We start from the raw sequence: 25,656 nt of genomic DNA, 5'->3' as shown, positions 1-25,656 counted from the left end.
ATAATAGTGTTTCAATGAGACCTTCAATGGGAACTGAAAGGAAAATCATTTACCCCACTAAACATTTCAGAGAGAGATTTAAAAACAGAGATAATTGTCTTCCCCAAAGAGTACAAAAATCAATGGAGATCAGCAGTTTAAGCATCTTTTATTACATTTATTAAAAGCTCCTGATAGCGCTGTAATAAATTACCTTCATTATGAATTTCAACTCCTTAATAAAAATGAGAGCCCTCCGGAAAACTATCTCCTTATTTACAGCTAAAGGTGATACAACAGTATTTAAAGTTTTACAACACCAAATACATCAGAGAAACAGTCATATTACCTGTTGCTTTACTTGACCGCTGTATTTCTCTCTGCTGTTCACACGCCAAAATAAAGCTGTAGTCCTCTGCTTAACTTAAGCTTGGATGCATCGGGCATTTCACTAAAATTAGTCTATTTCTGAGAAATGCTTATTTAGCCATTCCTTCAGGAGAAAAAAAATACAGCCTGACACGTGACTGTAAGAAAAGGAATTTTCTACCAGACTAAAATAATTCAGTGGTGGCATTTTATTTAAAAACCGTGAGAATGGCTCTAATGAATTGAACCAAATCTCCTCAGTCTGATACTTGTCTCCAACACAGACTAGTAAATGGTCCTGCCTATGCTTTTCCCGTCAGCTTTTTATTTATATGAGACTTCAGATGGAAATGATGAGGCCAGAAAACCTCCCTACAGCTCTTCTCGAGGAAAAGGTTCTGCCAAAGACTTGCTATGACACTTTCTCTGACCCTTCCCACACTTGACCCTTCCCAACTTGTAATTTTCTGGCCCATCTCCCTGTTCCTTTTCCTTTTCTCTGTTCCCCCAATTTATTTCATCTACACAAGGTCTTTAAGTCATTTGAGGCGGGCTTACAGACATCCCTTCTGAAGGACCAAAATGAACCACAAGGGTAAACCATGAACAGGAAAAGACCACTAAAAAAACAGAGCAAACAGCCATGCCTTCTCCATTAATAAATGTTACTAGCTTAGTATTGATACCAGAAGAGATCCAGCTTGTCGATGACACTATTACCACTCAGTGACTCTGCAGAAACAGAATGAGGAATTAGCAACAGCATCCTGGGAATTCTTTAGCCTCCTAAACTTTTTGCTTAAATCCAAAGTTCTGCTTGGTAGCCCTGTTGGCAAGTGTGATTCATGAATCCTCCCAACCATTTACCCCTAGAGTCACCTCATCCCTCTCGTGCTACAACAGCAAAGCTGAGTGTTTATCGCGTTCCACAGAATGAGGTGTCTGCTCTGGTAACAATTCCATTATTCCCGCTGAGCCCTTGATTTATTCTAGCTATTATTCTAATTATTTTCTCCGACCACCTGCTACGTGAGGCACTGCAAAGCGGGCTTATCGGCTCTGCTCGCGTTTGCTAGCTCGAAGCAGCAGAGTGCATGCGTGTGCATGTGTGCACGCTACCTGACACGAGGACGCGAGCCGAGGATGCTCCCTCCTGCAGCGCGTTGCCGTCTTTGGAATGGGGTGAAAAGACCTGAAGGAGAAAGGAAATCCTCCGAGGCCACAAAAAGCAGCTGGAGTAATGGGAAAATGGGGCGTGCTGGGGGAAGAAGGGCGGGGAAGCAGAACATAACTGGTACACAGAAGCAGTACAACCCCTCTAGTTAAAAAAAGGAGCTGTAGTGATCTTTATACTGAAGGCAGACAGAAAGGCAGCCACCTCCACCTCGCTGTAAAAGAGAAAATATCTACCTATAATAAAAGGTGTATCTAATACATTGACTCCTATCAATAAATTAACGCTTTTGAATAATTATTAAAACACTTTCCAGGAGTACAGTTGCTAAACACACAAAACTTTGAAAACACAGAGATGCCTGCACAAGAGGGACCGATGGGCATTGTAGCTGCTGGATGGAAGAAGCAGGTAACACTTCAAAATCAATAGGTCATGAGGGACAGAAGCAATGTTACTCTTGAAACCATAATTACCTGTTCAATTTGAAGAAGCACCCAGTATTTTTAGTACGCAGTCAGCACAATCAGCAAGTTATTATCTTCCCAGGAGAAAGCTCCACATTTAATCTATCAACTGGTAATGGAGGCAGTGTTTAGACCTCCTCCTAAAGTCATCTGGGTTCCTTTTTTGTCCTACCCTTCCCTGGTCTGAAAAGTGCACGGCTAGAAAGGAAGTTAGCATCGCAGCAATTTATTTTCTCTGAGCTTATTTAGAACTCAAGCAAAAAAAAAAAGGAGAAGCAAAAAATCTATAAGATCTATAAGGCTCCCTGATAAGGTGCAGGTGTCTGTCCCCAAAAAGTCAGAGGTAGCTCATAGCAAGATACACATTTGTGTGAATTAGGAGACTAAAGAGCCACAAACTGTGTGAAAGAGCACTCCTCCTCCTCGCAAACAGCTTGGTACTGTTGCAAGAACACAACAGATGCTCTCCTCTTGGTTCCTCTCTTTGTTCTCACATTAGTTTTATGCAATAGAAGTGTCTAAATATTTACTAGCACGGACTAACATTGACACAGCACGCCATCTAAGTTGTTTCTAACAACTCAAAGCTAGGATAGAAAATTTTGGGTAGGAAACAGAGAGTGTGCTGTCTAGCTGAATCCCCAGAAAGGAGGAATTGCTGCCTGCTGTATGCTTCAATCACGTTTGCCAGTGCAGGGCTGTGGAAAAACAAAACAAAACGAACGGCTGTTTTCACCCTCTCCTCTCTCTTATTCAAGACAAAGCATCTTTTCAAAATAAATTATAAAGCGTTTCAGATGGGATGAGAAGGGCTGAGGAGGAAGGGAAATGGAAAGGATGCCTCTTGTTTACCACTCCATCTTGAAACGTGTCAGAGTGATCCACAACCTCTCCGCTCTCCTTCCCTGCAGCTCCGTCTCCTGAAAGGCACAGCGATCACTTAGCTGCCCATCAGCCTCGCAGCTGCCTCTTTCAGGCAGGTTTCTCCGTGCACTGGCTGGTCTCCGAGTGCAGACCCTGTGCACCTCTCTGACACGTGCATTTTGGTTCCTTCTCCTCTCCTTTCCCAGACTTTCCTCTCTTTAAACCAACACCGGTGTAATTCCTCTCCACATTGCTGCACCCGATCACCTCTTCCCCAGCAGCTCACCTCTCCAAGTCCTATTTTTCCTCCTCACTCTGCAGCGTTCACTTTGCTTCTTGAGGGCTTCATCCTCCACGCTGATTACTCATCCTCCAGCTCCTCACCTCCACACTCGCTGCCATCCAATCTTAATTTGATCTGCGAGTCCCGCTTCAAATTTCTGAACTCATTAATGAGGTGTCACTTGAGCTGGCCACCCCATCGCCCTCTCCATATTCTTGAATCCCACTCCTAAGCTATCAACTGGTTTTCTTTTTCCATTGCTTTGCATTTCTCTTGCCCTCCAGCCACTCTTTTGGCTGATTCCAACCCCTCACACCAAAATTCTGATCTGGTCTTACCCCTTCCTTTTCTAAGATCAATGATTTCTTCATCAATAATGTGCAAATTCCTTCCTGCCATGTTCCAGAGCTGGCATACCACCAACTCTGATGCCCTCCCAGCTCCTAAAGCTGAGACTTCTCTTGTAAAGGTATTCTAGATAAGCTGACCTTCTCTACTCTGCTTTCTCCTCTTACTTTTCTATGCTAACCTCTATTTTCCCAGCTTTCTTTTAACCTCCCCCTTGCAATTCCAGCCTTTTCACCATATTCTTCTCCCTTCTTCCTGAGGACTTCACCTTCTGCATCTTCTATTCCTGCAACAATTGTCAGTAATAAACAATTGTCAGTAATAAATGGAGAAAATCCAGCAGGGCACTGCCCTTCCCCTGACAAGCAGGGGAGCCCTGCAGCCTGCACACACCGCAGGCAGCTGAGCATCACTTGAAGTTAAGCAGTGCTGGAAAAGTACTTCCAGAGTGCTCGTGCACTGAAAGAGAAGCAACTCCAGATCCTACCGTGGGAAAGCCTTAGCCATTTGTCACGGATAAGCAGCACAGAATAAGAATCATTAAATAAAATAATCCTTTCTATAGAAGCTCGAAATTCTGCCTTAAATAATTCCTCCCTCTTCGGTTTTACATCTTGCAAATGCTCGAGCTTACTGTGTCCCCTCTGCTGGGTCTCATCCAAGGATAGCTCTTTAAATCTTTCAGTCGGTATTGCTGTTCTTCCACCATAAATCCTCCCCAGCCCGATACTACTCCAAGTAATGACAGGCCCATAAAGAACCCCGAACTACAGCTGCAACTTCACTAGGTATTGAGTCGGGTTTTGCCATACCCCGCAGCACAAGTAATTATAGGCAAACACAGCTAATTTGATGTCCACTCCTACCCTTTATCTCCTCTAGCATTATAAGAAAATAATCCAGGAGCAACAGAGACTGGGGGATGAATTTTGAGTTGAATTCACTTTCAGTTGTCACTGACTTCATCCTCACTTTTCTGTGCATGGTCTAATCACTTTGTCCCAGCTTTCTCACGTTGTCACATCAACATAATATTTACTAAGTGCCATCTATGCTTATGATGTGCTCGAGGAATCTGCACAAAACTGCTTCAGAACTGCCTCCGTGTGCTGTACAGCCGCATTCTGGATTGCTTCTTTCTAAAAGTGTCTGTCTGCAGCACACCAGGAAAAAACATTGGTTCCTGCCTGAACTTCTGATCAATACCTTCTGTTGCATTGATAGTTTTTTAGTGCCAGAAAGCACCTAGTCTGACCTTGCAGAGAAATATACCTATGGTTCCTACATCGTGACTGCAAATTTCTGAACTATTTTAAAAAGAAAACCCACTTGGACTTTAAAATAATGAGATCATGAAAAAAAAATCTACTGCATTATCAGGTAAAGTGGTTAATTCCCTACGATGTTTACCATTTGCTCTTTATTTCTCATTTCAATTTCTCTAGAAATAATTTCATATTTTCTTCCACATCATTGATACAGCTATTGAGCAGCGCTGAGCCAAGAACAGAGATGCTATATAATACACCTATACACTCTACTTTGCAATTAATTACCTTCGAGATGGTATGCTTCAAACTTTGAAACATGCACTATTGTAAAGCCAAGGCAAGAAAACCATCTTGGAAAAAAAGTAAGAGCCCTAGTTAGCATTGGAAGAGCTATATTCCACCGAGACCTGAGTGACTCAGTCTTTCATGAGGCAAGGATATAATTTTCTGGATGAAGTAGTTCAACAAATCTTTCTTACCCTCCACCTTCAAAAATGAATGTTAAATTGTTTGTCCTTAAGAAATAATTCCGGCCCAGATCCTAACTAATAGCTGAGCTAAGAAAGGGAGGCAGAACGAGATGGAAAAGCTGGAAGGAACCAGAAACTCCTGGTGAGCCTCAGCCATACTCACAACAAACTGGTCCGTGTCCCTTTCGAGCCCCATGTTTGGTAAGTCGGGCATCATGTGCGCCACCACTTTGAAGCCAGCATCCTTGGCTAGGTGAAACGACTCGCACACAGCCTTCACGGTGTGACCTCTGGGAAGAGAAAAGGAGACATTTAGAGCCCCGGACACTCAGGATAGGCAACCCAGGTCACACAGAAAAAAAAAAAAAAAACCAAAAAACACATTTAGGTATATTTAACTCAGATAATTTTCCAGGAAACGAGCAGGGTTGTGTTTTATTATCAGTTTATCACCATTCAAGACTTGAAATGTGGCTGCTAGTAAGGTAAACTAAGCCAGTGGCTAACAAGAGTCAGGTTTGCTGCTTCTGCAGCAGGTGAACCACCCCAAGAGTACAGCTTTCCAAACCCCAGCCCGAGAAACTTCCAAAAGCTGCTGAAATACTGTTTGTAAAGGAGATGTCACAGCACAAGCTAGGAGACATGGCACTGAAGACTCTGTATAATCAAAATAAACTATGGCCAGAAACAAAAGCAACAGAAAAGGAGAAGGATGGGGGCTACGTAGAACCAGCTAGTTAGAAAATCATCCTTGCAAAAGGCTTGCTGAACTCTCAAGTGCTCCCTTTAGAGTAAAAGGAACAATTCTCAGGTTCTGAGGTGTCAAACCTCCAAGACACAGACCAAACTGGGACTCGGGAAGGATTTGATGTTCTTCCCAGCCATCAAACCACACCAACTCAGGCTCGCTCTGCGGGAGCTCGCAGAGAGTGGGAGCCTGCAGGGCTGCAGGGGCAAAGGCTGAATCACACCTCCCTCATCAGCCTCGAGCAAACCTCTCCATCCTCCACGCTTCGGGAGCCTTCCTCTGCCTCCGCAGCAGCCACCTCTCTGACTGTGAGCAGCTCCGGGGAGGTGCCCATCACATGGGATCAGTCTCCCCATGAAGTCCTCGTTGTTGCTGTCTCCCAGCTGCGAGGGTTTTCCTGGTGCTGGCTGACACTTGCAGCCGTTTCTGCCCCGTCAGCATCCGCCGCCGCTGTCGTCTTCCCAGCGCACTCGCCCACCACTTCACCCTGCCTCTTGGAATTCCTTGCCAACAGATCCGCTCAGCAGGGCGGCTCTTCCTCTCCTCGAGAGGCTTCTGGATGAAAAATTGATGCCATCTGGGCATCTCCACAAACGCCTGCCTTCTGCCGAGACCCGATGTTAGCCAAACAAAGAGCCACTTCCCTTTTCTTAAGGACCTTTCCCTCTCTCTCCACTGGTAGATTCTGCCTCTGTTAAACCCCCACCTGTATTTTTACAACTATAGTTTTATTAATGATTTTTTTTTTCCAGAAGTATTATGGTGTTTTTCTGAGACTGTTCAAGGACAGTATTACTCAAGACCTTGAGTAGCCGGAGGGGAGTAAATGGGAGACTTGCTTCATAAATAAAAATTATTTTCTTATTAGAAGTGGAATCTGAGCTGCATCAATAACTTGATTATTTGATGCCTAGATCTGTTCTTGAATATTTTTCTGCCTCACAGCCACCCAAAGCACTCAAAACCCTCACTAATGACTTATGGAACATAATAGAAAGTAATTTCCAAACAGTTAGCCTAATTGGTTGTAATCTGACATTTTGCTACAAGCAAAATATTAAAAGTTTAAAGCCAAACACATCCCCCACAAAGCAGGAGAACAGAAGCAAAATGAGGTCATTTCAGAAGAAAAAGAAAACTTGAATCACTCTTCTCGAAAACTATATTCCACTTCTTTGTTCGGAAATGTTGGAGTCAGGCACATGAACCAAGAGCCTGCGCTGTCTCTGCTGTGAGAGCCCGCAGCAAAGCCTTTTAGGAATTCTGCAAGCAGCTTTGAGCATGTCAAAAACCTTCAAAAATACAATTCCACACAGGGCTAGTTCTGAGTGAAACAGTCAGTAATACACTACTTCATTCTTCTTCTGATTCATCAGCAGGAAATCAAGGGTTCATTAGCAAATTCACAAGCCAGAAGTGACACGCGGCTCTGAATGATTTATGGCACCAGCTCTGATCTCACACACAAACCGCAGGAAACCCGAAGACGACTGCAGCGAGAGCTAAGTGGAGCTTTACAGTTCCACTTCAGGGTAGGGCACCTTTGAAAAGGAACTTGTAAAAAAAAAAAAAAAAAATATTTTTGAAGCCGAAAAGAAATGATTTGTTAAATTCACAATGTGGCAGAAGTAACCATTGGAGAATACAACTAGCCGAAAAGTAAGATCTAGCTCAGGATGGATCTTTTCCTTTGGAAAGCTCTGACATCTAGAGGAGGAAAAATATCACCTATCAATGTGATCTGTCTGCTTGTGGACTACTCAATAAATGGCTTTTCCAGTGCAGTAGCCTGCCTGTTTCATAGTAGTGACGTCCTGAGCTTCCACGCACAAGCAAAACTACAGCTCAACCCGCAGGAAGAAACTCATTTGGGATTCTTCCTTTAAGCCTCTAAAAGAAAATGTCCAACATTTTCAGTTTTGCACTACTGCCTTTAAGGTAGGTATTAACAAAAATGCGTTTTGCTTATTGAACCATACTGCTTCTGCCATTATCTATGATTATGGTTATTAAATGTCTGTGGTCGGTGACTGGAATATGCAATAAGAACGACGGCAAGTTGTACAAACGTCAGATGTGAACAAATGATCAGGAGAAGAATCACTTCTCTCAAAATATCATCAGAATTATCAGGGAAAAAAAAAAAAAGCGAAATACAATGAAAGAAAAAGATTAGCTTTCCTGCCTGCAAGGGATGGGATGAACAATGTATTGCACACTCTCCTACGTAGGACAGCTGTGCTTTTGGCCACAGGTCCAAGATGACAAGGAATAAATCACAGGCTTCTTCTGAACCTATTTTGCCACCCGGAGACGTGTTGTAACCACAGAGTGACTGGGGTTAATCCATCAACAGGTGCTGTTTCTGTGCCTCACCCCCTGTACTTGCCATCGTCCTCTCTCCTCTCCCGTGCTCAGCAGAGTAAGGTGTGTGGTGCAGAGAGCAGGCTGTTTGCTGGCACAGAGCCTCCCATAGATTACGCTGCACTGTATCTGCTCCAGACTAAAGATTGTGAATTATGTAGGATGAGAATTACAAGTTCTCTCCGGGCACATTCTCCACTTCACAATAATGCATTTATTTATGAAGCAACAGCAACAACAAAAGGAGAGAAATGTACAATGCAGGAAAAGACCCCGAGTTTATAATATCACAAATAACTCCATTTTGTTGTAACACGGTCTACACAACCCCACAACGAATTCCATGAAGCTGCTGCAGTTTATTACTCTTTCTTAACAGACATATGGCCTCACGAGTGAGGCAACGAGCCAAATGCTTCAATATTTGATCTTAAATGGGTGTTCAAACAGAGCTGCTGTTCTGAAACATTTCAAAAACCATCCCATGTGCATCGAATGTCTCTCCTCACCTGTTGGTGTCCCTGGCCACGTCCTCGTAGACGCTCTGCACGCCGATCTCCAGCCTCGTGCAGCCGTAGGACAGCATGTCACTGAGATGCCGCTTCAGGCAGTAATCGGGCCGGGTCTCTATTGTTATCCCGATGCATTTTGTCAGGCTTCGTTCCGAGTACCTGCAACAAAAAGCATCCTCTATCAAAAGCGTGAAGCTGTCACAGGTGACCTGAGAAGTTTCCGGCGTCTTCCTTCTTTGTGGTCTCCACCAGAATTAAAATTTGGGTTAAAAAAACGAAGATCCCAAGCAGCCAGGGGGATCTGGCTGCTGTGTTACTCCCAATACGTGCCTGAAACACACAAATATACGTGGTAGGAAAGGGCTGGGGTTTGCTGCGCACAAGAGCTGACCATGGTACAGCCTTGCAGGGCAGTTTTAAACATCGTCAGCTCGGTAGATGCTCGCAGAAGAGAGTGAGCCTTCAATATACTCAGCATCACCCCAGCAAAAGGGGAAGTCTGAGTAGGAGATGAGAACTGGGTTTGCTTTTGGGGATGGAGCAAGGATAGTCTGAGCACTCGTTCCCACTTAGAACCACAGAGGAACTCACGTCAGGGGGATTTTGGTACAGTCGGGACATTTTTGTTCAATTCCTACGGCACACTGATAGACCTCAGGGATTAGGACGAGAGCCAGCCATGCTCTGAAAACATCCAAGCCATGAAAAACTACACAAATCATCGCCTTTCTGAGCCAGTCGCAGGCTCTCAGCTTCATTGAGTCTAACGCTGAAACAGAACTCACTGGTAGCCTTTTTCCCTCCTCACCCCCATTTATCACTGGACGTCTACCAGAGACTTAATTGTTCCAGCCAGCGTAAAAATCCTCTGCTGATGACAAATGGTAAGTTATTGACCTACGAGGGAGTAAAACAAAAGAAAAAGGAATCCAAAGCTGCCTTGAATCAAAGTTCACAACAGAAAACCATAAATCAAGACGAACTCCTACACCACCAGCAGAGATGATATTCATTTCCATTTAGGAACCATTTCACCTGCCTCCCCCCTCCAGTAGCCACCTCTCCTGCAGAATGTGGTGGTTGTGTAAGAGGACTGCAGCGCAGGGCAGGAGATTTACAGCAAGAAGAATGAAACTTCCTCTTCTGAAGCCATCTGAAACTGCGGAGGTAACCTGGAGAGTTCCCAAAGTGTGATGTGGGCAGGTTTAACGGCTACCCTCCGCGAAGAGCATCGCTCTCTTTAATGCTCCCCGATGATGGAGATCTCGGTATTCATATTAAATGTTGCTGAAAAGAGGACACCTTGAGTAAGAGAGAGACGTTACGCCGATACCTGCAAGAGCATTGCACACCAAAAGCCACCAGGATGACTAACTTCAGCTCTTTATTAGGTATTTTGTAAGGATTCGTCACCTGAGTTCTGGCACACTGGATGCTGGAGACTTCTGAGTCAAATGAAAGCTCCGGAGAGTCTAACTTTTAGCATGGCAGAGGTCCAATTTGACCAAAAAAGAATTAAAAGAAAGCAAAAAAGACAGGTAGATTCAGACTCATGGGCAAAAATTCCATTCAAACCGATACAGCATGGGATATTGGGGGGGTAGACTATAATGGCTGTCAAAATAAGCATCTTTTTAAAAAAAAAACAAAAACAAAAACAACAACATAAAACATTTCAGAGTTTGTGGCTCACTGATCTGACAGACTAACAGAACAATTGTTTATCGTGCCAAGCAAAAACACTGCCAATGTGCGATTCATTAACATCAGCCTAAAAATATGCTCACTTTTAAAAGACGCCGTGTTTTGCACGAATTAAAACGAGAAATTTCAGCTAAGGGGAAAAAAAAAAAAAAATAAGTCACCGGATAACTCAACCATCGTGCCAGAGGGGACGTGCTTGTATTAAGCACCTGCAATCATGGCTGGAAATACAGAGGGGAGACAAAAGTAATTATATTTCCCCCCCTGGAGCAAATTGATAGCTGAGTTATAAAATGCTGAATCTAACGAACGCCGGCAGACCCCAAAACTGTAATACCTACTGAGGGCACCGACAGGGCTTCAGTATGGTGCCAGGGCTGGCAAAATTCTCTTGTCCAACTCAATCTGGAAGAGATGTGTGTCTTAACTATGTTTTATTGTGGTGGTAAGACATAGCACAGCCTCACACTTGGCTTTATTTACAAAAAAGCTAGAATTGAGTGGTCCACATTTAATTAAGCCTACAGACTTCCTTCAACTAACTGGGAAAGAGAAAGAAGCATGTGATCATCAGCCATCCACCGAAGGCACTTCTGGCAAGACGTTTTTATCATTTCCTGAGTAGAAGAGAAAAACTTTGACTTTTCTTCTCCCTTTTCGTGACTTTTGAACTTGAAACGCTCGTTTGGATATTCATCATTTTTTCCATTTGCAAAAAGAGCGGCTCTATTCCGCTTGAAATGCAATCCTAAAACTAAGGGAAGGCACAAATGGTAAGATCACAAATTAAGAAGGCAAACAGAGAGCACCAGGAGTGGACATCGATTAAAATCTTTACGAGATTTATGTAACCTGGCATTGTATGGAAGGAGCAATCAATCAGTACCCATAAAAACTACAGCTATTATTATTTTGCAGCATACAGCTACATTACACGACTAAGATTATTTTTTTTCATTTTTAGAAGATGAAATCTGCCAGTATTTAACTTTTAAGCTCACTGTTTCTCTATACATGGCCAGCACCTCCACTGCCGGCCAGGCTGTCACAGAAAGGATCAACGGTGAGCTACAAAAGAGAGCTCAGGGGCCTGAAAAAGGCAGAAAATACTATTTAGAAGGTTACCTACTACATGTTGGATTTACATTGAGACAGAGACTGATTTTTTTTTTTAAATCAGAATGGCAGTATTTCTTATTTCAAAACACTGTCAGGATATGAGACAAATGTTTACCAGCAAACAGAGAAAAAGAAATGACAAACTGATACATACTTGACTAATACTTTATTTATTTTTTTTGAGTGGAGAAAGCTTTTTTTTAAAGTATATCTTTGAAATCTAATCCTGATTTGTGGACCTCAAGTTGTATTTTTTTAGTTTTTTATTATTAAGCAATGATTTCTGTACTAATTTGCAGTGGATTCGCTATTTCAAGACTGACTTTGCTTATTGCCTACCTCTTCCTGGGTCTTTCACCATGGAGCTGCCTGCCTCCTCCAGCAGCAGACCCACGCTGGTCTTCCTTTGCTGCCAAGGTACCTATGGAAGTGAAGTCCTTCTTGTTGCTCTACAACCCCTTGGAGTTTCAGCTCCAGCTCAGCTTTCCTCATGTCCCCCCTGCCTGCTTGTATCCCTCCTGGGTACCCCATAATGCCATACAGAAACCCCCCAAATTAATCATGCTCCACCACACTGCAGGTATCAGGGTGTCAGACAACATTGCAGGAGTTTTGTATATCATTCATTAGCTGCAAGGATTAAACCATACTTTTTTTTTTTGCCTTTTCTCAGGACTATCTCAATTTTTTAAGCATTCTTCTTGTTGCCTTTGATATCAAAAACAGCCACAGAACTTTGCAGACACACCAGTACTAAATCCAGATGGAATATGATTTGCCTATTCCTATCCAATTTTCCACTATTTATACAGTCAAGGGTAATTTGGCTGCTGAATCATACCGAAAGCTCATGATAATGTGACTTAACTCCTTAATCTTTTCTAGAGATTTCGCTGCTTCTCGGAATAGAATCCTGCACCATTCCTAGAAAAACAGCTTTATTTTTCCCCATAACAAAGCCCCCAACTTGCTCATATACAATATACTATGGAACACAGATGAATCCCTTCTTTGCCCATCTCCGATACTGATAGCATCTGCCAACCCTCAGAAATTACTATTTTAACACAAATATTAACCACAAGGCCCAGAGGCAAAAACAACAGAATCCTATTAGAAACCATTCAGGTCAATGACAATAATTTTCTGCAATGTCTGTTTTGAAAATCAATGTAATGAGTGACATGTTGTTCTAGTCTCTATTTGAACGTCAAAATATCTCACTCAAGCCAAATCTCCTGGAGAAGTTTAAGCACGTTGCGCTCAACTTTTCCAAAACCCCGTAAGCTCGCTAACAGGATCCAGTAACTTATCGTGATAATGGAAATGATGGATTTGACTTTCCTTAATCTTTAAAAATAACAGACTTCCAGCCACATATCCTGCAGGAATGGCACGCTAGCCAAGGCACACATTAAGAGGGAACAGACGCGATCCAAGCAGGCAGACAGGCTGAAAGCAGATAGCTGTAGCTCTGAAAAGAGTGACTGCAGGATATTTGGTCACAAGAGGTTAAGATGACCTTGCTGATGACTAAGGAAACAAAACTATTATTAACTGAGGACCAAAAGTAAAACACAGAGAGTCCTGGAAAATGAGACGAGCTCAACAAGCTGAAAATTGCACCCAGGATGGTCTTGTATGTACACGTCGACCAGGTCTGCAGGTTCATTCTGGTGTTAATGTTTGTGATCTGGATTTCTTCCAGAATCTGAGGGTGGAAATGGATTTTATCTTCTCGAGCAACAACAGACACCTTACGGAATTTCACCTCTTTCCATGAAACAGTCTTGGTGCTCCACCTTCAAGCTTTTCTTTGGCTTTTGAAGTCACGTTGGAATGTCCTGGAGGCACCTTTTGGGGGGCTGTTGGGTTGGTGAGTGGGTCTGCATCCCTCCCTTCCTTCCCTACAGACAGGTACACCTAAAAACTTCTTGGTTTTTATCTGCAGTACAGCAGAGCTGAGGAATCCCAAATAAGAATCCCAAATCTGTCACGCTCTAAGAACAATCAGAAATCAAGATAAGTACACAGCACAAGATGACAGTGGGGCAAATTTAATAACAGACTAACCACAGAGATGAATTACACAAATGAAAGAGATGCTAAGCCACACAAATGAAGCAAATGAGATCCAAACAAACCTTACGATTAGCACAGACATAGCTAGTATAAAGTCAGTTTTCTGCATGATTACAGAACAGTCTGAACCAAGATGGGGCACCAGAAAGACTATTAATTTTAATCATTGGAAATAATTGAGTGAATTTGCAGAGAAAGCCGGTACATAAAACAGACCTTCAAATCAGAATCTGCCTCTTAAATAAGAAGGGATTTTAGATCAGAAAAAAGCACCTCTCCCTCCAGCAGACATAGCAGTTTCACATAGGCTTGCAGGTCCTTTCTCATGTAGAGAAAAAACAGATGGCACATAAGAAAACCTCCTTTAACAAAGCCTCTGCTCTCTCTCATTTCAACTCTGGTCTAGAGACAAAAGCCTCATCAGCTCAGGGACTCGAAAATCAAAGAATCCATTACTTACAAGCCATCCTACAGCAGCACTCAAACTCCTTGGCTGGGATCGGCGGCAGGATGCCAGGCCATGCAAGAAGACTTGCCTTGTCCCAGGAAGCTCAGAAAAGAAAAGGTGTAAGAATCAAGCGAGTTAACGCAGCGTGGTCACCGCATGCCTTCAAACCATTCATCTGCTTTACAGATTTCGAAGTAGACTACATAAAGAGGAGGTAAACAGAAGTGAATGAGCAGAAAAAAGACACAAAGAGCAGCAGAAACTGTTCAAGGGCAGCAGCAAAGAGAAACAATCACCAAAAGCAAGACGTTTTTAGGTGTACCTGGCTATAAGGAAAGAAGGGAGGGATGTAGAGCAACTCATCCAGCCCAACAGTCCCCCAGAAGGTGCCACCAGGACATTTCAATGTCACTTCAAAAGCCAGATAAAACCTTACGGTGGAGTAAATACTGATGTTGCTCATATATCTTGATCAGCATTGTTGCTCATGCATTGCCCAGCAGCAGCGATTTCCACCCAATATGGTGCTCTGAACTCTTACACATCCCAACTGGCAGTCCCAGCTCGGCTGGAAGGGGAAAACGATGAGCACTGCTGCTCCTCTCCCCTCAGCCTGCTCCAAGCAAAATTAAATACAAAATCCTGCCCCAGGAGAGGTGCTCAGAGCCTGGTGGAAAGAGGAAAGCGTTGGAGGGCTGGGTGGGAAATGAAGAATTTTAATCAGGGACCAAAGGAGCCCTCAGCAGAAGGCTGCTGGCCTCCACGTTTAGCTTGGAGCAACAACGGCTGCGAATGTCCAGCATTTCAGATAAGTCTGACGTCTTGCCCCCCAAAAAAAACACTTCTCATGCCCTTGAATTTAAGGAGCATCGCCCAAAAGGAACCCTAAACCACAGGTGTGCGAGGCAGACGATGAAGTCTATGCATACAAAATCATGCCAGAAGTCACAGCCTGGCTTTCTGGAGAAGAACCTGCTGATAATAAAGCACACCAGCACCTTCTGCACCAAATCCTCACCTGTTTCATAAACGGCCTCCTTTGTCCTGATCCCTACGAGCTGTCCTTTATTACCACGCCGCTCTCTGAGACGCAGCTAGCACTAATTAATTCAACAGCTACAATTTCCTGCTAGTAAACAGAACAGGTGGCATCTTACTCACCAGACGGGGTTCAAAAGTTGCATTTTTGATGATTGCCCAGAGCAGATCTTTCTGAAAGCTCAAATGCCAGTTATTTGCCTTTCTGCAGCTCCCTTTTTATTACAACATTGCAGAGTTTTCTTTATCACCGCTACCGTGTGACAGACCGCTTTGGTTTCTTAACAGCATCGGGTCCCCAAGGCTCAGCTCTCAGGTACTGAAATCTTACATTTACCTAAAATACAGTAATTTCTGGGGTGAAATATAACTTCCCAATTTTGAGAAAGTAACAGTATTTATCCCTGCTAAAAGATAAGTGAGAACAAATCTTTCTTTTCCCCCCGAAATGCCACTAACAGTTCACTCATACGTAAACACGCTCCCTCCTGCTGGGCAACCCGTGCGAAATCCAGGATAGGGTCTGCGTTTAAAATAGCATCTGTTCCGAAGCAAAAAACCCTAGAACTTACTGGTTTGCTCTCTTTCTTAATTTGTTTACCAAGTTGCAACCACAATGAATGGATCTGACATCAGAAAACCCTCGGAAGAAAAAGCTCAGCACGAGCAGAGGCAGCGCAGCCACGTTAAGGCATTGCAGACCCACCCCGAGCAGGGCTGTTTGCACGGAGTAATTAACCGCCTGGCTCTAACGAAGGGGAGGGAACGGTATTGGCTCTGAGGGAAGGGCAGGGGGGTTGCGTGGTTTATTTTTGTACCATTCACAGCTTTCATGGAGCACCAGTGCGTGAAGGAGCTCCGGGCAGGGAGGCTGGAACAAAGGATCTCCGTCCGGGCAGGGAGGCTGGAGGGAAGGACCTCCATCCAGGCACAAAGGTTGGGGTGAAGGATGTCCATTTGGGCACGGAAACTGGAGAAAAGGAGCTCCATTTGGGCCTGGAGGCTGGAGAAAAGGACCTCCACTTGGGCAGGGAGGCTGGAGGGTGGCCAGAGGCTCCCTGCAGCTCATGAGAGCTGCCCCCCTCTTGCAATGCTGGCTTCACGCACACACAATTCTTTCAAAAGCCACCCCGTGTCCTCAGAGGGCACACGAGCAAGGCCTGGAAGGTTTTTCTTACCTCAGGAGGTAAAAAAAAAAAAAAAGGACACAGAACAGGAACCCCAGTAGATCCTTCTCACATCGGTGGCTGATTTTGTAAGCAAGCTCCCATCCATCACGTTGGAGGCAACAGCAAGAGAGATAATGTTTGTTTGATTTTTTTTTTCCCTGCAACAAGTTATTAGCAAGCTGTAACTGAAAATACCAGGATGAATAAGCATATGCTAGAGTGAAACGTTTCAAACAAGAAAAATCGCAGATGCACGGCTCTACCCAGAGCCAAGCTGCAACCTCTGCTTTACCTCTCTCAAAGCTGAAGCTTTATGGGGAAAAAAAAACACTGAAATAAGCCTTAAATGGGAAGGAGAGTGCTCATCTCCTCCTCCCTTGTGCTAGCTCTGCCTTTCTTAAACCTGGCCATGGTCTTCTTGCTTCTCAGGATTTTACAGAGCCTCTACGATATCACTCTACGATGTTTTCCCCAGTTTTCAGTCTCATTTTCCTCCCTCCCTCCCTCATTTTTCAAACGAGCTGAACACAGCTCAAGCTGTGAAGACATTGCCAAACGATGCAGCAGCACAACAACATTTCCCATTCCGCTCCCTTCATTACGATCCCTCACACTGAGCTGCTCTTGTAACTAAAACCGAGCACCGAGGCTGGGTTTCTCCCCGTTACCTACTACAACTTCCAAATTCTGTCTCTGGGCGCCATCAGCCAACTCGGAGCTCACTGTCCTGTAGGAAAATAAGGAGAACTTTTTATTTTCACCCACCTTGCTCTTCCTCTGCACTGATTTTCCCCTGGCCCCTCGCCACCCACCCACTCAGCATGGTGAAGGACTTCTACAGATCTCTGCTGGCAGCTCATTGCTACTGCTCCACGTAAGCCAGCACCACAGTAAATGGTGTCAGCAACCCTCTTCAGATTATTTAAGCATCCCTCTACCAGATTCCAACACAGATTCCTCGGGGGCACCGCTAATGACTTCCCTCTGTTGTGAAAATTGATGAGCTGTTCCCTCTCCCAACTTCTTGCAGTCCTTAATGCATGCAAGACTTTTAATCTTATCCCATAATTTTTTAGGATGCTTTGGTGGAAGAGCTCGCTTTTGGATATCCAGGTAGTTCCACCCATTTGTCAGATGTTTCAAAGGTACCCATTACAGCCTAGAAGTTTTGCTGGGCCAGAGGAAAGGAGCCCATCTGCCCCAAGATGAAAATTTTCACCAGGAAAACAAGAACCTCTCTCTCATTCTGCGTAAGGAGGAGGTGGTTTGCTGTTTTAGCAAATTAAGACAACAAAAAATGTTACCCTAATAAAGACACTGAGGTCCAACGCATCAGGGTATTTACCGAGAGCTAACCACAACTTTTTCCAAAGTGCTGGAAAAAAGAAAGTATGTAATTTGCTTGTAAAATGTCCACTTCTTAAGCCCATACCCCATCTATCAGATGAGGAGTGCACGTAATTCCCTTCACTATGAGCCAGATAATTTAAATTTCAGACTAATATATGAATACCAGTAAAAAAAAATCACATATATTGTATATATGGCAGATGTAACTAGTCCAACAAGCCATGCTGATCATTCCAGCTTGGATTTCAGCAGCCAAGACAGGGAGTTCAATAACCATAGGTGGATCAAACCACAGGTGGGCTACCTGTGCACTCAGCCAGCTATTCCCAAACTCCCCTCCTTGCTTCCAGGATGCTAGCACGGCCTTTACGCCTCCTTTGATTACCACTAACAGCACTTGAAAAAGAAAAGCAAAGAAAAGAAACCTTGAATCCTGAAGGACTTAAGACAGAACTGCAAAGAAGAGCTATGAATGACAAGATTCAGATAACCAGAAGCTTGAAGGCATTATGAAGATCTGGGCTCGCTACAGGGTAAGACTTCCTGTGCCAGCAGCTCCTGTTCTATTTGAAGAAAATAGTTTACAAGTAATAAGAAACCTTCCCATGCTACCAAAATCACGTGGTTATCTTCTGAAGTGAGAAAAATGCCCACACGTGAGGGTCACCAAGCCCCATGTTGGTCAATTTTACCTTTTTGGCATCCTTCCACCAAACAATATATAATCAAAAAAGTAGTGGATTTTAGTCCAATTTTAACTGTCCCTTACGTGGATTCTGGCACAATTTTATTTGACCGTTAGTTCAATTCCACCTCCGCCAGGCAATCGATCCCAGCTGTTCCCACAGGACAGGTTTTACTCCACGTCCCTTTCCCTTTCCACCCGAGCGTATTGAAGTCGACACAAGCAGCAAGAAACGACGTCGGAGCAGTGACACCGAAGAGCCAGCACCTCGTCTGCCCACCGCACGCAGCCCAAAGAGCAAAACCTGCACGAGGAGGCGCCCAAGATGTGCCCTTGGCTCCTCGCATCCTTGCGGTGCAATTTAGTTGAGGGAAACTTGCAAGAACAACAATTTCAATGCCTGTCACCCAATCGATCTGACCAACAATCAAGTCATAATTATACAGGCAGTTTACCATGGAATAGTCAATACACGGTTGCAGACACGGGCTAAAAAGGGACTGGGGAGAAAAATGCTTAGGTCTAAAATTAAGGAAGAAATGACGTGACAGCCTCTTTTATTAAATCTAAGCCGGAGCCGAAGCTTTTCTCGCTGCAGTTGATGAGAAAGGCTACGCTAGGTGAGACTTAGATGTATTAAAAAAAAATCTAGTTCCAATTTCAGTTCTGATATTGACTCACTGTGGCCTAGGGAAAGTTGCATATTCTTAGTAACAACCACTTCCTCGCTGTTATTGAGGAAAATAACCACTTCTGGTGCTGCGCAGACGTCTGACAGCTAAATGCCCTAAAAGCTCTCGTTGCATAAAGACAGTGTCCAGCGAAGACCTTGCTTTGTAGTTCCTGCCTCTAGCCTATTAGAGGAAATTCATCTCGCCCCCACCTGATGCTCTTCTGAAAACATTTAGCTGGAGGACGGAAAACAGCTTGATTGCTACTTGGAGGAAGCAAAGAGATCGTCCCAATAAAATGATAAGCAGAGCTAATAAAAAGCAGTCATCAGCCAAAACTGCCAGCGAAAAGCTCTGCTTTATCTTGCCAAACTAACTCCCTCGTATGTAAAGCACCAATATGATCTCTCAGAAGAGTGCTACACAACCCCTACACACATTTGTTTTCTCTCAGCTTGTAAAAGGCCAGGTTTGGGAAGGCACTTGCTGCGATGGGCTACGAGACCTGTTGGTGACACTTCCCAGGCTCCATTTGTCACCGTCGTGGCTCCAACGCAGCGCAAGGTGCCAAGAGCTTCTGGTCTTCTAAGGAGCGATCGAGCTCCACGCTTTGGAGCAGTAATTCAGCTCTGAGCTGGTGGATTCCTCCCATGGCTCTTCCTCCCTGCAAAGGGCACTCCTGGCTTGCACTGAGAGGATAAAACAAGGGAAAGGAGTGTGCAAGAAAAGGTGAAGAAGGGTGACTGCTTGTCTTAGGTGGCTTGGGACAGGAGGAGGAAAAAAAGAGAAGACGTGGGGAGGAGAAGGGAGCAGGATCCACCACTGGAACAAGTAGGAAGGTCTTGCAAAAAGCTTTTCTGCCTCAAAAACTGGCTCAAGTCAGTTGATACTGAAGCACCAGGGGTGCTTCCCACCAACTTTACAAACCCAACAACCCCGAGCAGCACACAGCCTGGCCTGGAAGGCAAACCAGGCGAAAGTCTTGCAGGCGATCCCATAAATCCAGGCCAAATTCAGGCTGCCCGGACACCCCCAGCTGCCAGATCCTCGTTTTTGGGTACTCGCCTTTGCAAAGCGCTGGGCCACGAGGAGGCTCAGAGTCCCACAGCACATCAGCTGCAAACACATCCCAGGAAGGCATTATTTCAACAGCAACCAGCCCGTGCTCTGCTCAGCGCTGCGTTCACAAAACCGCCCCAGGAAAACCACTTCTTGACATCTTTCCGTAAGGGGATGAAAATGAAACCTGCCACTTTTCCTGCATGCATCCTGCACCGCCGTTTTACTAGCAAATGACTTTTCTTTTAAGGGAATTTAGTGCTGTCGAAAGGCAGCGGCTCTCAGCTTATAATATCAATGAGGCAAGCACAGCACAGCTGAGGGAACTATAAACTGCAGCTCGCTATTTTACCAGCGCATTTTAATTCGGGCTGGAAAGCAATCTCTGCTGAAAAGAAGGAGAAAAGGTAGTGCAAGTTGCACGTTACCTCTCCAGGGCATGGGAGCATCAGTTTGGGATTGGTTTTGAGTTCAGCTCCAGGCAGCAGAAGCCCAAGCTAGACCCAAGAGATGCTCACCACCTCGCGCCCTTACGGAGCTCCAAAGCAAGTCTGATCCCCGTCACACCTGGAAAACTGGAACGTGACAGCACCCGAGGCAACGCTTCTGTAACGCCCAGGAAGGTGTGATGCTGCCTGTGCTAGGGAGGCCCTAGGAAACGAAGCCAGAAAGCTTATTTAGCACACGATGCACCTTTGGGACATTACCTTCGGATCAGCAGCGTGACTTGAGCCAGAACTGTGTAACAGAGACCAAGTTCCTGCTCATGCAGGTGCCCAAGCTGTGAATCAAGCTTGGTTTCCAGCCCCCAGTCCCATCTGACCACTGGGATCCCATCCTAGCATTAACATTTTAGCGCAGGTCACCGGAGAACTTGTTATGCTTGCCAAATTACACCCGCGCAGCGGCGAAGCAGCAAAAATGAGAAAAGTATTCCCTTTGGCAGGTGTTCAGTGGTAATTTGCTGAAAACGTACAAAAAAAAAAAAAAAAAAAAAAAAAAAAGCACTGAAATTCATTATTTAGCTCTGACAATGTCATGACCGCTAGGGCCGTCGTCCTTTCCACCCAGGCAGGAGAAATGCAGATCAACAGCATTCACAACCGGGTTTCCATTAGGTGTAGCTCGTACGCCTGCTATGAATGAACGCTGCCACCTCCCAAACCTGTGCCAAAAATATTTTTGGTACCGCCGTCTACCTTAGAAAACCCCAAGTCACCTAACGCCAGGTGTCCTGGTGCACGTGGGCAGAAACCTGTGGGCACGGATTCCTCAATCTTCCTTCCCCAGCCAGCGCTCGGTCACAAACCTGAATTATTTTACATCCAAATGAAAACGCTGCGGAAATACTGAACAGGACAGATAACAGGATAGGCAATCACTTTCCGTAGCTACGGGAGGAAAAAGATAAACAGCTACTCCTAACGAGATTAGAATACAATCTGATGGAACGACTTTCACTTTGGCATCTTCCACATAACACACCTCAGCAGCTAGAAGTTGGGTCCTGCTGTAGAAAATCAGCAATGCAAAAGTAACAGGATACCGACAAAGGGCAGCTGACTTTGGGGTAATTTTCCTCAAATTCTGCCAGCAGGGAAGATGTTATCCATATTGAAGGCATTTAGGGGTAAACACTGAAAAAAAAAAAAGGTTTTAATGGCAAATGCTGCTTCTGCACCATTGGAGAGCTGCGTGGAAAGCTGGGAACAAAGAAAATCTGCCCGCCCCTCCAGAACATTAGGAACCAGCCTCCAAATCTCCGGGAATAAAAGGAAATTTAGGCAGAATGTCTGTCGCAAACGATCTGGCACTAAAACAACAGCCAGTTATCTCCTGCCTGGCACAGAAAAATCACTGCCCAGTCAGATGCCCTGAGGGATTTGACAGACAAGCTCTGATGGATACAAGCCACAGTAATTTGCTGTGCTGCTGCCTCCTGCTATTCGCTTCCCTCTCCGCCAGAAGCTGCTGCCTGCTCGGGGGGAGGGCTGCGGATGGGGAAAAGTGCCCAAAACCCCCTTGGAAAAGGAGTTTAAGCTGGCAATTATGGTGTTTTGTGAGAGTTTACCTGTCACGGCACCTGCTCATTACGGCAAGGCGAGAGGTGAGGTGTGACTATCACATTTTTGGCAATTTGTTGCGGGGCAGCCAAAGTAGCAGCAGATCCTCTCGACTCCCTCCAGATGATGTTCATTCACCACGGGGTGAGCGCGGGCGGCTGAAGGGTGGCCAAGTGTGTTTAGCTGCCGGTTTTGGAAGCGCTAACCTCAAGTGGAGGGGTCAAGGTAGATGGAGGAGAGCTGTAACCTCCCCAAATCGCTCCTGCATGAATCACTGGAGCCAGTGAGTCAAAGCCCTCAGTCATCTTCTGCCGGAGTCACAACTCGTACTGGGAAAGCACAATTAAGATACATTAGTGTAACGAGCAGCATAGATCAGCTGAGCCACCTGGACGGCAGGAGAGCATCTTCTTCACCTGCACTAACCCCGCGGGGAAGGACGTGTGCCGAAATCTCTCCTCTTACGATTCCTGGTAAAGCAGAATTTCCCCCAAAGTGCTGTTTGCATCTCGCTGGCCCGAGGTGAGCTGCAGCAGCACAGGAGCAACGCGCTCGGGTGTCACCCTGTGTCACTTCACCTCGTCTGCGTCCTGAGAGGGACCCAGAGGAGACAGGCTCAGCCTGGTAAAACTGCAGCAGTGAGACAAGAGAAACCTGCAGAAACCTGCACCTGACAAGGCTCCTCGAGTCCTGAGAACGAGAAATTCGAACAGACTTTGACAGAGTGGCCTTTTACAGACAGGTTTATTCTTCACTACTGAAAAGCAAAGCGAGGAGTTGCTCGGAGGCAGCCAGCCTGCACGATCGCTGCTTCTTGTAGAGAAATTGCAGCTCCTATTAGAAGAATTACCGAGACACCAGCCCTAATGTGGGGATTGGAGAAAAGACTATAGGGAGCTTTCCAGAAAACACATCATCTGATAACCAAACAAAACACATTCTTCATGGGCTGTCCCAGAGCTGGTGCATTCAAGTGACTTCCAGCTGGGTTTTAAAATGCATCAGGAGCTCCACACATCAAACCAAGTGCTGCTGAAACCACCACAGCTTGTTTTCTTTTATTTTTTTCCCCCTCAGATGGGCTAACGGGTCTTAAACTAGGCACACAATAACCCGGCCCCAAACAACAGCTATTTAAAACCTGTGCCCTCTCTTTCAGAGGAGGCTCTTCAAGTAGCTGGATCCATCTGCTCACAGCTCGCCAAAAGGTCAGTGTGGCTTTTGGGACACCTACAGGAAATTTCCTCGTTGGTAACAAAAACATTTGCGGCAGAGGGAAGCGCTGCTGCCTGCTCACCAGCCCAGCTGAGAGGGAAAACACAAAAGGACGCTTGGCAAAAGCAGCCCACGACAAGGCTGGGCTGAAAGGCGCTCCCACGGTGCTGGCCAATGCTAGGAGCTGAGAATCAGAGAATTTCTCCGCAAGGAATCCAGCCCAGCCAAAAGTTTTGCAAGTTCTGGATGCCAGTGGCTGATGCCCACGGAAAACGAGCTTTGGGTAATGGACCTAAAAGGGATGGTGTCTGCTGTAAACCCAAACTGCTACAGAAATACCAGGTAGACGAGGTGCTCAAATTGCAGACCATGAGACCCCAGCGGTTTTATTCTCTTCTCCCCTTGTCACTCAGAACACGGTGACACGACCGACCATCGGAATAAACCCCACGCGATAAAATTTTACAAATATTCCCTGTGTTATTTTTAAATATTCTGAGAAAAGGCAAGCCTGAAGGTGCAGTCCAAGGAGCTCCCGGGTGCGTAGACTCAGGAGACCTCTCTGACACTTGCCTTTCTGAACACAGGCGAGTTCTCGTGGGGCCTCGATCACTAATTAAAAGTCAGCTCCTGGCTCGGAGAACGAGGTGCTCAGCCCTTGGGTTATGTGGTGAGTCACTGCTGCAGTTAAATATGCCCAGCACCTCCAATGACTCACGGGTCAGGTGAGAGGAGCAAAATGATGGGGAGAAGTCACTTTGATTTGCATGTGTATTTCACACCTTCTCGGTTCATGTTTGCCTTGTCCTCACTAAAGAGCAAAGGCAGCCGCAATTAGTGGTCAAGTCAACGCTTTGACTGGATGGGAACAACTCCCAGAGGAAGCTGCATTTCTGTAGCGACCAAAAAATATCTGGTTTACAGCATTTCTTTAGCAGGAACTACAACTCCCCTCGTAAAGAAGGCAAGCTTATCACCAAGTCCACAACCTCGTGCTGATAGACATCCAGAAACGCACTGAAATCTCCTAAGTGGTGTTCTTGGCACATAAAAATTAGAACTTCTTGGTCTTGTCACACACGCTCTGCAAAACAAAAATCCCCTCTGGCTCTGCTATTCTTTGCTCATTCGTCAGCCAACTTCTTTCTCAAGCATACCAAAGCGCTTCCAGCAAAGCCTTCTGTCTGAATAGTCTAAGAAGTGTTTATTACCTCAATAGGAAGGTGCTGCAGAAATATTAAGCAGCAGCAACACTTTCTGGGGGAAGTTGCTTCCTTCCTCCACTCGCAGCAGTTACCACGAAAGCCTAGGAGTTGCTCTGTTTATCTTTTCTAAATTGCATTTTTGGTTGACCGGTTCCTGTGCATAAATAGGGTCACTTCTGCACTCATGCTTTATTTAGGCATCATTAAAAAAAAAATCTGAACCCACTTCAGGTGCATTCATTCATAAATGATCTTCCTAGTGCTGTGTAAGTACAGATATGAAGGGAGATCTTCACACCTCCCAAGTTAGCTGCCCTGATTTACCTAGAAACAGTTTAAAGCAGCAGTCTAGCTTAGATGCTCTGAGCCATCCCGTGAAGATCCTGCTCTCTCCGCTGACCATAAAGACAAGGTTTCAGGTTTATTTCTTCCACAGCAGCTGGCTGGAGCAGCGTCCCACCTCCCTGTGGCAAACTGCTCCAGTCCTATGTCACTTCTGCCATCCAGGCACTGCTGGCTGTGCAGCTGTGTGATCCACCACGTGGCCAGACTGACCGTAAGACCCTAAATCTCTAAACAAGCCAGGTGGCAACTCAGATCAGCAGCAGCAGTCCAAGGGCCAACAGAGTTTGAGGATGTTACTCCTTCGGTCAGACTTGCAGTGCTGGCTTTGTGAGGAACAGTAGAGACCTGTGAGGCAGGCCACAGTCGTAGGATGAACCTTCACAGGGTCACATCCCGCTTACCTGATGAACTGGGACCAGAAGCTACAGTGGTTGAGATGGTCAAGATGAAGAAAAAGTCCAGATTATGTCAAGAGGAGGAGCCCTCTGATGCTGCGTGATTTAGACAGTAAAGGTCAGCTTACCTCTGCCACTGGAAAGACAGCATCAGACATGGAACTGGAGCTCAAGTTTAGGATAAAGAAACGGCTGGACTAAGGGGGGAAATGCTGGGTTCACAGTTAGGTGGACTGAAGCCTTTACAGATGGATGCTGC

General features: G+C 45.3%; 1 protein-coding gene across 1 annotated transcript in view; it reads right to left on the bottom strand.

Annotated features, from left to right (window-relative positions):
* Positions 1-25,656, bottom strand: part of ELP3 (elongator acetyltransferase complex subunit 3) — an 86,249-nt gene that overhangs the window by 49,967 nt on the left and 10,626 nt on the right. Inside the window, exons 8-9 of the mRNA XM_032185238.1 lie at positions 8,847-9,008; positions 5,389-5,515 (exon numbers count right to left, since the gene is read on the bottom strand). Coding sequence (XP_032041129.1) covers positions 5,389-5,515; positions 8,847-9,008 — 289 coding nt within the window. The remainder of the gene's footprint in view (positions 1-5,388; positions 5,516-8,846; positions 9,009-25,656) is intronic.

Source organism: Aythya fuligula, chromosome 3 (assembly GCF_009819795.1).
Source record: "Aythya fuligula isolate bAytFul2 chromosome 3, bAytFul2.pri, whole genome shotgun sequence".
NCBI lineage: Eukaryota > Metazoa > Chordata > Aves > Anseriformes > Anatidae > Aythya > Aythya fuligula.
This window is presented reverse-complemented; position numbering and strand designations above follow the sequence as displayed.